Genomic DNA, 17513 nt, shown 5'->3' with positions numbered 1-17513 from the left:
ATCTTGAGAAGGTTAAAACAATTATCAGAGGGAAAGGCCTGATTATAGTTGTAAAAAGAGACAATAAGGCCCCAAACAGGAAAAAAGTATTTAATACTTTAACAAAATGCAAAATAAAAGTACCCAAGTTACAAAACATAAATTCCTTTGGTTCAGTAATCACGCCACTATTTTACCTTCCAATGGCTACAAACATCCCCTCAAAGTGAAGTCAGTTTCCCTCATATGAAGACATCATGCCAAAACCATCACATACCCCACTGTTCAGCGAAACTGTTGAAAACTTACAGGGAGCAGAGCTGTGGGGTAGGAAAAGGGGGAACAGGTTGGTCTGAAGAGAAAAGGGAGACTCTACACATGCAGAACAAGTCAGTGGAAGGGAGCTCTTTGCTGGGTCACTATGGTATGAATCATACCCCTGTACATGCTACATGAGGCTGAGTACCTTGGTACAATCACAAATAAACAGACAATTCAGTGACCCTGAGCATTCCCAGGGAAAAAGAAACAAACAAAAAAACAGAGAAGCGAGGCAAGAAAGGACGGTGTGGCAACAGGCAGATCACAGAAACCAGGGAACATCAGTTTTGCAGACGGGGAAATGAGATCTAGAGGAGTGAGTGTCTGGACAAAAGACACACAGTTGATGGCAGTCGGTATGAACTTCGTGTTTCTTTCTACTATGCCCAAGGAGAAAATCAGATGGATAAGAAATCGACAGAGCCAGGGGTCTCATTGTAGTTCTACTGTCTTTTGCGAAGAGTGCCCATGAGGTCTTAAGGCTTTCCCAGGTGTCTCCTGAACTCTCAAGAACCAGGGGGGGTCTTCTGGGTCTCTTCAGGGTGCCTGTGGCTCTGAGTCAGAGGGATCCAAAGAAACTGAGAGTCAGGCCAGCCGATCAGGACAGAAGATAATGGCCTCCAATCTGCTCCCAAACAATCCCGAAACAGTCACAATAAGCTCAGAGTAGAAATTTAGCAAACTGGGAATGAGACACCATCACCTAATTGGCGGCAGAAAGAGGAGTCATGGAGGTGAAAATCAACTAAAGGCTAAAAACTGGAAGAAGCTAAAAGTAGGTACTGTGTTCAATAAATACTTGAATTAATAAGAGAATAAATGAACACTGGAGACAATGAATGTTTGGTTCCATAAGAAATACTGGTTCTGTTAAAAAGCCTGACTTAGGGCACTTTTGGGGTACACAGTCTTTCTGTGCCACTCTGCTGGAACTGTGTATGTTATCACATCATGACCCTGGCAAATGAAATAGAGGAGAGTCAGTGCAGATTTAAGGAATTAAATTAAATAATAAAATTTGTTTGATTGGTAGAGATTGTGGGGAAAAGGGAGAATGCCAGCTCAGCTTTCTTTTACTTCTTTCTCCTCCTAGGTTTATGAGAACAGTATACCAGATCCTGGAACAATGAAGACAAAATTGCTGAAACATCTCAAAACATGCATTCAGGGTGGTTCAAGCAACCTCTTTCACTTCCCCCTCCCCTCCCAACAGTCATTTCTTGGACTGGGAGGCAGTGGTAGATTCTGACAGTGAGATCTGACTACATTTTTCAAAGATGACCTCGGCTGAGAATTTCGGCAGCCCCTGATCCAGAGGGCACTCATCCACCAGGCTGTTCATGGGTGTGGGGGGCAGTGGAGGCTCCTCCTCATCTTGACTCAGTCCAGGAATCAGGGAGTTACCTGCCCTGTCCAATTCCTTGTCTACCTGCTCCCTGGACACACCCTCTGTCTCAGGCTGTCCTGAAGGGATGTTTGTGGAGTCAAAATATGCTGACAGGGCTTCCTGGAGCAGAGGCAGAAGTTTCTTTCGAGAGACCTGGGTGTTGCCTTGAAGATACGCTTGGAGGTTAGGGTGGATGCTTGGGGCAGGGGTCAGCTTCAGGGACGGAGAGTGGGAGCGTTCTAGGACTCCACAGACCTAAAAAGGAGACAAGATGGGGAGGTGGTATATAAGGTGGTGAAGCAAAAAGCTGAGACTTCTAGGAGACTTCTCTTATAGAGGATAAAAAATATATTTTTTAATTAAGTCATCTAGGGTTGTTTTATTGCTTGCAACAAAGGCACATCAACTAATACACACAGTATTTTAGAAACAGAAGAAACATTTGAGATGATATATTCCATTTTATTCATAAGTAAACCAAAGCCCAGAGAGATTAAGTGCCTTGAATGTAGATGATGGTAGAGTCTGAACCAGAACCTGGGACTCCCACCTCCTCGAATATTGTTATTTGCAAGGGTATTCCTGTGCTCAAAAACTTGAACTCTATCCTTAGCTGAGAGGGGACAAGCATCTACTATATTGAGGTCAGGAGAAGAATACAGGCAGAAAGAATAAATAGATCAAGTTGGGGTGGGAAGTATGCCAAGCATCGTGCCACGTCTGGCCATTTTCAAATATTAATTTCCTCATTTAATCCTCACAACTACCTTACAGGTTGGTATTACTGTTACCCTCATTTACAGGTAGGGAAACTGAGGCTTAGATTAGGTAACTTACCGAAGGTCAAGGTTTTTTTGTTTCTGTTTTTTTTAAATTTTATTTATTTTTTATACAGCAGGTTCTTATTAATTATCTATTTTATACATATTACTGTATATATGTCAATCCCAATCTCCCAATTCATCCCACACCACCCCGCCCCTGCTGTACCCCCTTGGTGTCCATACATTTGTTCTCTACATCTGTGTCTCTATTTCTGCCTTGCAAACCAGTTCATCTGTACCATTTTTCTAGATTACACATATATGTGTTAACATATGATATTTGTTTTTCTCTTTCTGACTTACTTCACTCTGAATGACAGTCTCTAGGTCCATCCACGTCTCTAAAAATGACCCAGTTTTGTTCCTTTTTATGGCTGAGTAATATTCCATTGTATATATGTATCACATCTTCTGAATCCATTCATCTGTCGATGGACATTTAGGTTGCTTCCATGACCTGGCTATTGTAAATAGTGCTGCAGTGAACACTGGGGTGCATGTGTCTTTTTGAATTATGTTTTCTTTTGGTATATGCCCAGTAGTGGGATTGCTGGGTCATATGGTAATTCTATTTTTAGTTTTTGAAGGAACCTCCATACTGTTCTCCATAGTGGCTGTACCAATTTACATTCCCACCAACAGTGTAGGAGGGTTACCTTTTCTCCATACCCTCTCCAGCATTTGTTGTTTGTAGATTTTCTGATGATGCCCATTCTAACTGGTGTGAGGTGATACCTCATTGTAGTTTTGATTTGCATTTCTCTAACGATTAGTGATGTCGAGCAGCTTTTCATGTGCCTCTTGGCCATCTGTATGTCTTCTTTGGAGAAATGTCTATTTAGGTCTTCTGCCCATTTTTGGATTGGGTTGGTTGTTTTTTTTAATATTGAGCTGCATGAGCTGTTTATATATTTTGGAGATTAATCCTTTGTCCATTGATTCGTTTGCAAATATCTTCTCCCATTCTGAGGGTTGTCTTCTCATCTTGTTTATAGTTTCCTTTGCTGTGCAAAAGCTTTTAAGTTTCATGAGGTCCTATTTCTTTATTTTTGTTTTTATTTCCATTACTCTAGGAGGTGGGTCAAGAAAGATCTTGCTGTGATTTATGTGTAAGAGTGTTTTTCCTATGTTTTACTCTAAGAGTTTTATAGTGTCCAGTCTTACATTCAGGTCTTTAATACATTTGGAGTTTATTTTTGTGTATCGTGCTAGGAAGTGTTCTAATTTCATTGTTTTACATGTAGCTGTCCAGTTTTCCCAGCACCACTTATTGAAGAGACTGTCTTTTCTCCATTGTATACCTGTGCCCCCTTTGTCATAGATTAGTTGACCGTAAGTGCTCAGGTTTATCTCTGGGATTTCTATCCTGTTCCATTGATCTATATTTGTTTTTGTGCCAGTACCATATTGTCTTGATTACTGTGGCTTTGTAGTATAGTCTGAAGTCAGTGAGTCTGATTCCTCCAGCTCCACTTTTTTTCCTCAAGATTGCTTTGGCTATTCGGGGTCTTTTGGGTCTCCATACAAGTTTTAAGATTTTTTTGTTCTAGTTCTGTAAAAAATGTCATTGGTAATTTGATAGGGATTGCATTGAATCTGTATATTGCTTTGGGTAGAATAGTCATTTTCACAATATTGATTCTTCCAATCCAAGAACATGGTATAACTCTCCATCTGTTTGTGTCATTGTTGATTTCTTTCATCAGTGTCTTATGGTTTTCTGAGTACAGGTCTTTTCCCTCCTCAGGTAGGTTTATTCCTAGGTATTTTATTCTTTTTGTTGCAATGGTGAATGGGATTGTTTCCTTAATTTCTCTTTCTGATCTTTCGTTGTTAATGTATAGGAATGCAAGAGATTTCTGTGCATTAATTTTGTATCCTGCAACTTTATCAAATTCATTGATTAACTCTAGTAGTTTTCTGGTGGCATCTTTAGGATTTTCTATGTATAGTATCATGTCATCTGTAAACAGTGACAGTTTTACTTCTTCTTTTCCAACTTGTATTCCTTTTATTTCTTTTTCTTCTCTGATTGCCATAGCTAGGACTTCCAAAACTATGTTGAATAATAGTGGCAAGAGTGGACGTCCTTGTCTTGTTCCTGATCTTAGAGGAAATGCTTCCAGTTTTTCACCATTGAGAATGATGTTTGCTGTGTGTCTGTCATATATGGCCTTTATTATGTTGAGGTAGGTTCCCTCTATGCCCACTTTCTGGAGAGTTTTTTTTTTTATCATAAATGGGTGTTGAATTTGGTCAAAAACTTTTCTTCCATCTATTGAGATGATCGTATGGTTTTTATTCTTCAATTTGTTAATATGGTGTATCACATTGATTGATTTGCATATACTGAAGAATCCTTGCATCCCTGGGATAAATCCCACTTGATCATGGTGTATGAGCCTTTTAATGTGTTGTTGGATTCTGTTTGCTAATATTTTGTTGAGGATTTTTGCATCTATATTCATCAGTGATATTTGTCTGTAATTTTCTTTTTTTGTAGTATCTTTGTCTGGTTTTGGTATCAGGGTGATGGTGGCCTCATAGAATGAGTTTAGGAGTGTTCCTTCCTCTGCAATGTTTGGGAAGAGTTTGAGAAGGATGGGTGTTGGTTCTTCTCTAAATGTTTGACAGAATTCACCTGTGAAGTTGTCTGGTCCTGGACTTTCATTTGTTGGAAGATTTGTAATCACAGTTTCAATCTCATTACTTGTGATTGGTCTGTTCATATTTTCTATTTCTTCCTGGTTCAGTCTAGGTAGGTTATACCTTTCTAAGAATTTGTCCATTTCTTCCAGGTTGTCCATTTTATTGGCACAGAGTTGCTTGTTGTAGTCTCTTACGATGCTTTGTATTTCTGCGATGTCCGCTGTAACTTCTCCTTTTTCATTTCTAATTGTATTTTATTTTTTAAAAATTTATTTATTTTATTTATTTATTTTTGGCTGCATTGGGTCTTCATTGCTGCATGTGGGCTTTCTCTAGTTGTGGCACGTGGGGGCTACTCTTCATTGTGGTGCACGGGCTTCTCATTGTGGTGGCTTCTCTTGTTGCAGAGCACAGGCTCTAGGCGTGTTGGCTTCAGTAGTTGTGGCACATGGGTTCAGTAGTTGTGGCTTGTGGCCTCTAGAGCACAGGCTCAGCAGTTGTGGTGCACGGGCTTAGCTGCTCTGTGGCATGTGGGGTCTTCCTGGAGCAGGGATCAAACCCTGCACTGGCAGATGGATTCTTTTTTGTTTTTTATTTACTTATTTTTTCTTATTAGTCATCCATTTTATACACATCAGTGTATACATGTTGATCCCAATTTCCCAATTCACCACATCACAACTCCCACCCACCACTGCTTTCCCCTCTTGGTGTCCACACGTTTTTTCTCTACTTCTGTGTCTCAATTTCTGCTCTGCAAACCAGTTCATCTGTACCATTTTCTAGGTTCCACATATGTACGTTAATATACAATATTTGTTTTTCTCTTTCTGACTTACTTCACTCTGTATGACAGTCTCCAGATGCATCTACGTCTCTACAAATGACCCAATTTCATTTCTTTTAATGGCTGAGCAATATTCCATTGTATATATGTACCACATCTTCTTTATCCATTCGTCTGTCGATGGGCATTTTTGGCAGGTGGATTCTTAACCTCTGCTCCACCAGGGAAGTCCCTCATTTCTAATTTTATTGAGTCCTCTCCCTCTTTTTCTTGATGAGTCTGGCTAAAGGCTTATCAATTTTGTTTATTTTCTCAAAGAACCAGCTTTTAGTTTTATTGACCTTTGCTATTGTTTTCTTTGTTTCTATTTCATTCATTTCTGCTCTGATCTTTTTCTTTCCTTCTACTAACTTTGGGTTTTGCTTGTTCTTCTTTCTCTCCTTTATGTGTAAGTTTAGATTGTTTACTTGAGATTTTTCTTGTTTCTTGAGGTAGGATTGTATTGCTATAAACCTCCCTCTTAGAACTGCTTTTGCTGCATCCCACAGGTTTTGGATCGTCATGTTTTCATTGTCATTTGTCTCTAGGTATTTTTTGATTTCCTCCTTGATTTCTTCAGTGATCTCTTGGTTATTTAGTAACGTATTGTTAAGCCTCCACGTGTTTGTGTTTTTTACGTTTTTTTCCCTGTAACTTATTTCTAATGTCATAGTGTTGTGGTCGGAAAAGATGCTTGATATGATTTCAATTTTCTTAAATTTACCAAGGCTTGATTTGTAACCCAAGGTGTGATCCATCCTGGAGAATGTTCTGTGTGCACTTGAGAAGAAAGTGTAATCTTGCTGTTTTCGGATGGAATGTCCTATAAATATCAATTAAATCTATCTAGTCTATTGTGTCATTTAAAGCTGTGTTTCCTTATTAATTTTCTTTTTTTTTTTTTTGCTGTATGTGGGCCTCTCACTGTTGTGGCCTCTCCCGTTGCGGAGCAGAGGCTCTGGATGTGCAGGCTCAGCGGCCATGGCTCACAGGCCCAGCCGCTCCACGGCATGTGGTATCTTCCCAGACCGGGGCACGAACCCGTGTCCCCTGCATCGGCAGGTGGACTCTCAACCACTGCACCACCAGGGAAGCCCCCTTATTAATTTTCTGTCTGGATGATCTGTCCATTGGTGTAAGGAAGGTGTTAAAGTCCTCCACTATTATAGTGTTACTGTAGATTTTCTCTTTTATAGCTGTTAGCATTTGCCTTATGTATTTAGGTGCTCCTATGTCGGGTGCATATATATTTATAATTGTTATATCTTTGTCTTAGATTGATCCCTTGATCATTATGTAGTGTCCTTCCTTGTCTCTTGTAACAGTCTTTATTTTAAAGTCTATTTTATCTGATATGAGTATTGCTACTCCAGTTTTCCTTTGATTTCCATTTGCATGGAATATCTTTTTTCCATCCCCTCACTTTCAGTCTGTATGTGTCCCTAGGTCTGAAATGGGTCTTTTGTAGACAGCATATATATGGGTCTTGTTTTGGTATCAATTCAGCAAGCCTGTGTCTTCTGGTTGGAGCATTTAATCCATTCACATTTAAGGTAATTATCTATATGTATGTTCCTATTACCATTTTCTTAATTGTTTTGGGTTTGTTTCTGTAGGTCCTTTTCTTCTCTTGTGTTTCCCACTTAGAGAAATTCCTTTGGCATTTGTTGTAGAGCTGGTTTGGTGGTGCTGAATTCTCTTAGCTTTTGCTTGTCTGTAAAGCTTTTGATTTCTCCATCAAATATGAATGAGATCCTTGCTGGATAGAGTAATCTTGGTTGTAGGTTCTTCCCTTTCATCATTTTAAATACATCGTGCCACTCCCTTGTGGCTTGTGGAGTTTCTGCTGAGAAATCAGCTGTTAAGCTTACGGGAGTTCCCTTGTATGTTATTTGTCATTTTTCCCTTGTTGCATTTAATAGTTTTTCTTTGTCTTTAATTGTTGTCAGTTTGATTACTATGTGTCGCCAAAGGTCAAGTTTGAATGAAACAAAGTTGATACTTGAACTCAGGTCTGTCATCAGAGCTGGTGTTCTAAATTACTATATTATACTATTTCTAACACAGGAGGAAGAGAGGAAATGGTAGGGCAGACCGTGAAAAGAGGACTACCATTTTCCAGCACAGAGGCAGCCTGGGCAATGGTAGAGTTATCAGATACCTACAGAGTTCCAGAGGGACCATGGCAGGGAGAAGGAGGGGAGATTTAGGAAGGTGGGGAGAGGTACTTCGTATGGTCAAAGCACCCTTTCCTTCATGACATGATTAGTAAGAGAGCATTGTGCCCAGCAATGAACCTTACATATACTATTATGTTTAATGATTACATCACACTAATTAGTAGGTGGTAATATGACATTTACAGAATCAGAAGTCAACTGACTTGCCTTTGGTCAAAGAGCAAGTAAGTGGCAAATCTGGGACAGAAAAGCCTATATATCTGCCTTTAAAGGCTGTAGTTCTTTCCACAATGCCAAACTACTTTCCACTGAATGAAATTACATTTGCTTCCTGGAGGAGAAGATAAAGACAAAGAGAGGTGGGAAGGGGCAGACATGCCTTTCATGCACAAAAAAGATTATCCAGCTGTATTCAGACCAGTCTTCAGCAGTCCTCGCTGCTAAGAAATCCAAAGAATCCCTGGACTGCCTTAAGTCCACTTTTAAATTCTTCCCTGGGCTTATCAGTAACCAACAGAGGAAAAGAAAGGGGAGGAGGTGGGAAAGGTGGCTAAATGGAAGATCAGGGGAAAAAACCAAACCTGCTCCTAGACCACTTCTCTACAGAGTTAGCACAAACTGCTTAAGTAGTAGAAAAGGTTTCTCGTCTGTTTCCAATTTTCAAGGCAATAAGGTAAAAAGAAAGGAATTGATTTTCAGGGGTGAGGAATTAATGCTTAAACCAAGAATCTAGTTTTAACTCCAGATTTATAACACGTTCTTTTAACCTGATTTCAATTCCTTCTAAGTAGGAATTGTGTCTCTAATTCTCTTTGGAATCTCCCTTTCTCAACAAGAGTATGATTAAGGATATTCACACATAGAGAGAATGGAAAAAAGCGGGTAGTGGCAATTCTGGAAACAGATCAAGGACCTCTGGATAAATACAAGAATGAAGGAGAGGTCGTTACAGCACAGGATAGTGCGTACAAGCAGAACTCTGTAGGGTCCTCAGGCTGGAGAAGGGACAGGGACTCACCGTCACTCGGAGTGCTGTGTGGGGACAGAAAACTGCCAACTGCCGCACTGGCTCATTGCAAGTGTTGAAAAAGATAGTCATGGCGACCAGGGCATCATAGCTGTGAGCCTGGCAGAAGGCATGGAGATCTGCAATGAGGCCAGACCTCTGCAGAAAGGCCTAAAACAGAAGAAATGGACAGGGATGAGGGCTGCCACTGGATCCTCATTATCACCCTCAACAGAAGATGCTTATGAAGGGTTTCTTTGCATGTTAACCTGGGACTTGTACTCCATAAAAAAGGTATCTAATGTTTACTCTGTGCTATTTATGTGCTGGAAGGCAATATATAGAATGAGGAGAATGAGCCTTTCTATGAGGCCATTCTATGAGCCTCACAGAATGAGGCTTTGGGTTCAGACAGAATTGGTTTGAAAATCAGCTCTGTTACCTATCAGCTATATGATCAAGGATCCCTGGACTTAAGTTTCCTCATCTGTAAAATGAGGATAAATCATTTACCAAACTTGATTGTTTTAAGAATTAAAAAATGATAATGGGGCTTCTCTGGTGGCACAGTGGTTGAGAGTCCGCCTGCTGATGCAGGGTACATGGGTTCGTGCCCCGGTCCGGGAAGATCCCACATGCCGCGGAGCAGCTGGGCCCATGATCCATGGCCGCTGGGCCTGCACGTCCGGAGCAACCGGAGAGGCCACAAAAAGGGAGGGCCCCGGTAAAAAAAAAAAAAAAAAAAAAAAAAAGGTAATGTACGTAATGTGCCTGGTATGTCCAAGGCTATCCTGCTCTTACAATCAATCAAGCAAGGTCTTTGCCTTGAGGATATTTTTATTCTAAAACAGAACAATGGCACATACAAATAAGTACAGACACATGACACCTGCATCCTTGGCTCTTCATTCTTTGTCTACCTATCTATATTCTTCTCCAAAATCTCACGCAGTATTTCCTCCAATGAATAATACCACCAGCTGCTTTAGATCAGGGCTTTTCTTTATCCTTAGCATTTCTAATGAGTCAATTTGTACTATGATTATGGTACTCGGCAAGCCTTTTGTGTTCTTATGTTTGGTTACAAAACTAGGTTATAAGTAGCAAGGGAAGAGGCCATGCTATTCTGTTTCAGTAAATTATTTAGTAAAAATTTTTACATGTTATTTAGGAGAAAGCTGTGCAGTCTATGAGAGTACATGTTCAGATCAGATGAATGATTTAAACCAATAAGATATGGAGCCAGGTATTAAAATACCACTATCAGAGTTATATTCATTCACCCATTCGACAAAATTCACTGAGCATCCACTATGCGCCAGGCATTGTCAAAGGTGCTGGAGATACAGCAGAAACAAAAGAAATAGGGTCTCTGCTCTGGTGGAGCTGATAAACTAGCAGAGGAATATAGACAATAAACAAGGAAACCATGAAACATGATTATTTCAGTGTGCTAAGTGCTATGAAGAAAACAAAATGGGAATTCCTTGGCAGTCCAGCGGTTAGGACTCCATACTTCCACTGCAGGGGGCCTAGGTTCAATCCCTGGTCAGGGAACTAAGATCCCACAAGATGCACGTACAAAAAAAAAAGTAATATTTAGAGATTTTTGAGCATGGAGGATATTACTTTAGTTAGGGTGGTCAGGAAAAACCTCCTGAAAGAGAAGACACCTGAGCTAAGTCCTGAATGAAAAGAAGGAGCCAGCTCTGCAAAAGGAGTGCACAGGCTCTGAGTTGAGAGCTAAGAGTGAACTTAATGGTTCTGAAAAACAGAAAGAAAACTGGGGTGGCTACAGTTCTGTGAGTGTAGGAATGGGGCTGGAATGAAGAAGTCAGAGAAAAGGACAAAGGCCTGATAAAGGAGGGCCCTATAAACCACTGTAAGGCTTTTAGATTTTATCAGAAGTACAATGAAAAGGCAGTAAAGGGAGGGGGCCAATAGGATCTGACATATTTTTTTTTTTTTGTCTCAGTTCCCCGACCAGGGACTGAACCCAGGCCACAGCAGTGAAAGCGCTGAGTCCTAACCACTAGACCACCAGGTTACTCCCCTGGATCTGACATGTCTTAAAGAGATCACTCTGGCTGCTGTGGGGAGAACAGTTTGCAGGGGTCAAAAGTGGAGGCAGGGAAACCAGCATGGGGGCCATTACAGCAGTGCAGTGAGAGACGATGGACTGTGGAGTAGAGATGGAGAAAAGGAGGGGTAAGATACATTTTGGAGGTGAGCCAGGAGTGAGGGGCAAGGTTACATACAAAACTAAAGGTTTTCTCTCTCCACCCACACCTACATCTTGCTCTTACCTCCAAATCCATATATATTGCACTAATGGCCACCTTGGTGCCTTGTCTGGAGACGGTCTTCTGGTCCTTTCTCAGCATCTGCTCTGTGGTCAGTCCTAGAAAGTGGATGTGAGACTAAGGGTGAAACAGGAGAACCAAGAGAACCCAAGGTCCCCAGACCAGGAAGGTGAGGACACCAAGACAGGTCAAGGAAGAGGAAAAACACAGCCTCTCTTTGGGGCAATGAACAGGGCTAGTAACTCCGGATGTAATTATATAATAGAAATTTATTTATTCACTTAAAATAATATTTATTTATTTATTTTGTCTGCACCGGGTCTTAGTTGTGGCATGCTGGATCTTCATTGTGGCATGCATGTGGGATCTAGTTCCCCGACCAGGGATTGAACCCCGGCCTCCTGCATTGGGAGCACGGAGTCTTACCCACTGAACCACCAGGGAAGTCCCAATAGAAATTTACTCTAAATAAAAAATTACTTTCGATTACCGGGTCACAATAGGTACCTTTAGAGCAAGGGACTCTGGGGAGAAGGGTAAATGGAAGAAGAGAGGCTTTTACTCCTGATTTTCCCCATTCTGTGTTGTTTTACTTTTCTAAAAGTACAAGTGGGACCTCTCTTTCTTTTTTTTTGCGGTACGCGGGCCTCTCACTGTTGTGGCCTCTCCCGTCGCAGAGCACAGGCTCTGGATGCTCAGGCTCAGCGGCCGTGGCTCACGGGCCCAGCGGCTCCGCGGCATGTGGGATCTTCCCAGACCGGGGCACGAACCCGTGTCCCCTGTATCGGCAGGCGGACTCTCAACCACTGTGCCACCAGGGAAGCCCTCTTTTTTTTTAACGTCAACAGGCGGTAGCTGGGTAACAAATCATGGAAGTTTTTTTGTTCTCTTCCTTCGTCCTTTGTATATTCACCCTAAATGTTTCTTCTGCTTCCCTAACCATTTATCTAGATCTCACTCCGATAATTCAGTAGAGTTGGCCCTCTGTACCACGGGCTTCACATTTGCGGATAAGGAGGGCCGACTGTATTCATTATACTATGCCATTTTACGTAAGGGACTTGAGTATCCGAGGATTTTGCTATCTGTGGGGGATACTAGAACCAATTCCCTACAGATACCAAGGGATGACTGTATTCCCTCAGCATACTTTATTTATATGTCTATATTCTCTAATTAGACTAGAAACCTCTGAGACTCTTAATATATTCCTTCTCATCCACCCAATAGCCAGGATAGAACAATCCAGTAAATGACTGATTAATTCATGATCAGACTCACACACTACCTAGCTTCTTTCTGGTATAAAGCTTAAATCATTATGCACGCTCTGAAATTGTTTTGACGGTATTCAAGAACATAATGAACAAGGCTTTTGTCCACCAGTTTAACATTTCATACCTGATACATCAAACTTTGCCTTTTGCAGAGAATCAAAGATATCATTTCTCTTGGGCAGATTTGGGAAGAGGGCCTCTAGATTCTCCACATATTGGTTGTCCTTTAGGGTTGCCTTTCCAATTTTAGGGTCCATGTTCACACAGTCCAGGATGATTGTTCCTGCAGAGGAGGAGGATGGCAGAACTCAAATCCTGTGGCCCTCCATTCCTGACAACTAGAACACACATAACCCTCAAACCAAATGGACACAATACCAAAGGAGACTGTACGGCAACTCACTGAAGACAAAACAAACTGGGACAATGTCCTGAGTAAGACATCCCAAATCCAAACTAAAATGTAGTCAGGGAAATGGGGAAAAGGTAGAAAGGAAGTGTAAATATCTCAATTCTTGGAGATTTTGAAACCTAGTCAGAGAGAGATGATCTCTCTTCCACAGGCCAAATTCCAGTTGGAAGAGATAGTCTAATTCTCTCTCTCTTTTTTTTTTTTTTACAAATGGAGAAAATAAGAACAAAAAAGGTTAAAAGATTTGCTCAAGGTCATATAACTACTTCCTGGGCAGAAATGGTATTAGAATTCATTTCCTGCTTCTTTGGCTAGTCCTCTTTCCATTATACAATGCTACTAATAGGCAGCTTCTAGGTCTGTTGTTCTGTGCTTCCTTTCTGCTTTCTCCAACAAAGTATTCCACAGGCCTTCAAAGGACAAAGTATCCCACAGCCTTTTTAATGCCTAATTGCCCCCTGAAAGAATCCCCTCCTTCATATCTACTAAGTGGCTTTGAGAGGGTGTAGTCAGGCTGGAAGAGTCTAGACTTCTCCACTTTCCCTTCTCTGGCATGGGAATAAAGGAACTAATCAGGTCCCAACCCCCAAGCCACCCTCACCATGAAGAAGGGCTGCAGTTTGCCAGTCCAAGATCTCTGGTGCCCCCTGCAGGATTCTCTCGGCCACCAGGGTAGCGCAGGACCCCACCAGCTCAACTGAAACATGGCAGGGAGGGCAGTGTTTCTGATCGATGGGCCGATGGTCTAGCACCTCTGCTACTGCCTCCTCTAAGGCTGCGTCACTTCTGTGTGGGAAAGGGGGGAGGTGTGGGGGAAAAGAGAAAGAAAGATAGGTAGGGGCACTCCAGCTGCACCTCACTCATGAAGAAAACAGACATCATAGGCAGACACTTAGACCTTTGATCACTTCTACCTCTGCCTCACTCCTCTCAGCTCTTCTCTTAAATATTATAACTAAAGCCATCTTTAAACACCGTATAGGTGAATTTGACGAAGTATCAGCTACCAGTACCTCATCCACATATTTGATATCCTTTAGGGTTGTCTTTCCAGTTGACACCTGGACACCCAACATCTAAATCTCTCCTGTTCCCTCAATTCACTTAATATCCAAATTTTATGCAGGTCACCTGTGGCTTCTGGCTCAATTCCCATCCATTCCCTCCTGGTTCCCATCCAACCCTCTGCTACTGCCTTATTCTTGGCCCTCAATCTCTCTCATCTGAACTACTCCAATAGTTCCTTAACCAAACACCTGCTTCCAGTGCCCTCCGAAACTGTCCTCTATAAGACTACCTGAAAGAGCATTTGAAAAATGCAAATTTGGTTCTGCTAGGATCTGGAATAAATAGAATTAACAATAGTTCCCCACTGCTCAAAATAAAGTCTAATCTCCCTGGCAAGGCCTACAAGATCTCCATGATCTGGCCCCTGCCTACCTCTCTAGTCTTATCTTTTTTATGTCCTACTCCTCCCTCATATTTTATGTTCCAGTTATGCAAAACAAATCTCAGTTCTCCCAACTCACCATGCTATTTCATACCTGCCTGCGTTTTGCTAACTACCTCAACTCCTCATTCACCAAGCAAATACCTAGTCTTTCAAGACTGAGATTAAGGATCAACTCCATTAGGAAACCTTTCCTGACACTCCCCTCTACTCCCCTCTTGCATATTTAACCACTCCATCCTTCATGTAACTACTGTCCCCTAGAGTGACGGTCACCACCTACCTCTAACACCCATTACAATGACCTGTTTACCTAGTTCCCTCCTCTGACTGACAAATTCTTGAGAACAGAGATTCTACCTCACCTTCGTCCTCTAAATAGAAGTTTATTAATGAGTGAGTAGATAGATGGATTAGTACCCTTAGGCTGTCCTCTGTCAATGTCCTGCTATAACCAGTGTGCTTAAGGAAAAAATATTCATGTTACTATTAGCAGGAGCTAGACACGCTTGGGAAGGCCTTGTACTCGTATTGCTTTGTTGGCAGTTTTTTTCCAGTCCTAAATTAGGGATGGGATTATTATAGGTGTGTGTTTGTTAAATAGCATTAAAGAAATATTGCTTTATGGAGGATATGATGTTGCTAACTTTTTAAAGTTAAAAATGCCGTTGTAACCATTATTCAAAGGTTTCTATTGTAATAAATCTGCCATGAAATCTTAAAACAATGATACCAAAGGTAGATTTACAATATTTCTGAGTTATCCTTTAGTTTGAACTCTCCATGTTTCTATTTCTTTTTATTACTTGTATAACTAGAGAACTGACAATATTTTTTTATTGTCTTTCTATATCTGATATCACCCATCAACTATGCTTAGCCTGTGAGATCCTGTGAGAAAACATTCTTTCTTCTACTCTTTAAAAACCTTACTCATCACAGCCCATGGCACATGGTAAGTATCAGCTTAACTTTCTTCCACTTACTTGGGTAAGACATGATGGTCAACAAGGATGAGGGTGAGCTGGCCAGCCTGCTGCAATGCATGGAGGTCAATCTCATCCCGGAAAATCAAGAGGGACTCTGGAATGTGAGTCTTCTGAAGGAAGAAGACATTGTCACCTCGTAGAGGTAGCTCAGAACGTTTTATATTTAAAACTGGCACAAAGACTTCTTCAGCCTCAGTTGTCTAGAGAGGAAAGTGAAAAGAAGGTATGGCTATGTTCTGTAATAGGATAGGAAAAGTCACAAGACTACTGGGACCAAGGGAGACATGATCTTGGGTAAGTCACTGCCTTCCTCAAAGCCGCAGTTACCCAGTCTTATCAAAATAAAAGGATGACCCTTCCCCTCTCTCCTTCTTGGCAATAGCATGAAGGTCAACAAGACAACTCACGGAAAAGACCTTTCTAGATGCTGGAGAGAAGGCAGTATCAGTCCTCCAGAGCTGACATGGGCATGAGGAACATACACAGACCACTGATACCCATAAGGAATTCAATAGTTAACTGTTTGAATATTGCTTTATAGTTTACAAATTCTTCAAAATACATTTGTTCATTTGATCCTCACAGCAACACTGCAAAATATTATCATTTCAGATTTTATAGTTGGTGACAGGAGACTCAGCAAAGTTAAGAGATCTGACTTACCCAAGGCTAAATGCTGTTAAGTAGCAGAGCTGGGTCTTGAATCCAAATCTTTTCATTTTAAGGCACTCTGTTCCTAGGTACTCACCTTTGCCAGATAAAAAGCCAGGGCGAGAGCTGACACCATGGAGTCCAAGTCACAGGCTTCATTTCCCAGCACAACATGTATGGGTCGGGACTCCTAGAGAGGCAGGAGTGGGAAATTAACAAAAGCATCTCCATCCATTTCTGGTTACCTTATACTCATGTAGGGCTGCACACACATCCTCTCACTGATCTTCACAGAGGAGGTAGGTCATACAGTCTTAGGGGTCCTCAGTCATGGATAAGGATATTAGTTAAGAGGGCGTAAGTGTTTTAGCTAAGCTTTAAGCATTCCACACATATCTATAGTTAGTGGAAAAGTGCTCCTTCCTCTCTACTACACTGTCTCCTTGAATGTTAACTTTCAGAAGAACAGCAGTAAATCACTCTCTGATTCTTATGCTTCTCTGGGCACTTGAGGAGAAGTCAAAAGTAAAGCATCTGGGGTAGCTGATGTATTCAAACCATATCAACCCTGGTTTGTACTTTTTTCCCATTTTTAAAATAGGGAAAAGAATCCTTGCATTTCTAAATCACGAGAATAGGTGAACAGACTTTGAAAATAAAGGTATTTAGATATCTAGTCCATGAAAACTCCCCCTACCCAGAGGAGCTTCAACCATAACCAGATATAAACAACACTCTCACAGGCAAGAAACAGACACTTTCCCCAGCAGGTTCAGATTAAAGCAAGAACAGTTGCTGCTGCTGCTGGAACTTTTATTTTTAAAGCTTTGAAAAGTTTCTGCTGATAAGAACTCTGAGGAGGGAGGCATATCTGTCATTATTATTAATCTTGTTCCCTTGCATCTCCCTACCAGAATTTTAAATAAAATTCATTAAAACCTAAAGGTATTAGGCTTCCCTGGTGGTGCAGTGGTTGAGAGTCCGCCTGCTGATGCAGCGGATGGGGGTTCGTGCCACGGTCCGGGAGAGTCCCATGTGCCGCGGAGTGGCTGGGCCCGTGGGCCATGGCCGCTGGGCCTGTGCGTCCGGAGCCTGTGCTCCATGACGGGAGAGGCCACAGCAGTGAGAGGCCCACATACCGCAAAAAAACAAAAACAACAACAACAACAAAAAAAAACCTAAAGGTGCCCACAATAGCAAAGAGAGGGGTTTTGTTTCAAAATATCTATTGAATGTGCCATGTATTTAAAAAAATTTTT

The 17513-nt window shown here is 41.4% G+C and overlaps 1 protein-coding gene across 8 annotated transcripts in view; it reads right to left on the bottom strand.

Annotated features, from left to right (window-relative positions):
• Positions 1–74: 74 nt before the first annotated feature.
• The window catches only part of PRUNE1 (prune exopolyphosphatase 1), a 24852-nt gene continuing 7413 nt past the window's right edge, over positions 75–17513 (bottom strand). For 3 of the 8 annotated variants that reach the window (XM_027097792.1, XM_027097789.1, XM_027097790.1), the window contains 7 exons: positions 16352–16444; positions 15601–15803; positions 13766–13950; positions 12877–13035; positions 11479–11573; positions 9185–9343; positions 75–1942 (listed from right to left, as the gene is read on the bottom strand). In XM_027097792.1, the coding sequence (XP_026953593.1) occupies positions 1514–1942; positions 9185–9343; positions 11479–11573; positions 12877–13035; positions 13766–13950; positions 15601–15803; positions 16352–16390 (1269 nt within the window). In that variant the 5' untranslated portion in view covers positions 16391–16444 and the 3' untranslated portion in view covers positions 75–1513. Of the gene's footprint in view, positions 1943–9184; positions 9344–11478; positions 11574–12876; positions 13036–13765; positions 13951–15600; positions 15804–16266; positions 16445–17513 lie in introns of those variants that run through there. The other 5 variants (XM_027097791.1, XM_027097793.1, XM_027097794.1 and 2 more) reach the window with 5 other exon arrangements.

This window comes from Aethalodelphis obliquidens, unplaced genomic scaffold (genome assembly GCF_003676395.1).
Source record: "Aethalodelphis obliquidens isolate GAN/ISIS:26980383/991018 unplaced genomic scaffold, ASM367639v1 scaffold116, whole genome shotgun sequence".
Lineage (NCBI taxonomy): Eukaryota > Metazoa > Chordata > Mammalia > Artiodactyla > Delphinidae > Aethalodelphis > Aethalodelphis obliquidens.
Note: the sequence above shows the minus strand (reverse complement) of the source record. Positions and strands in the feature narration are given on the sequence as shown.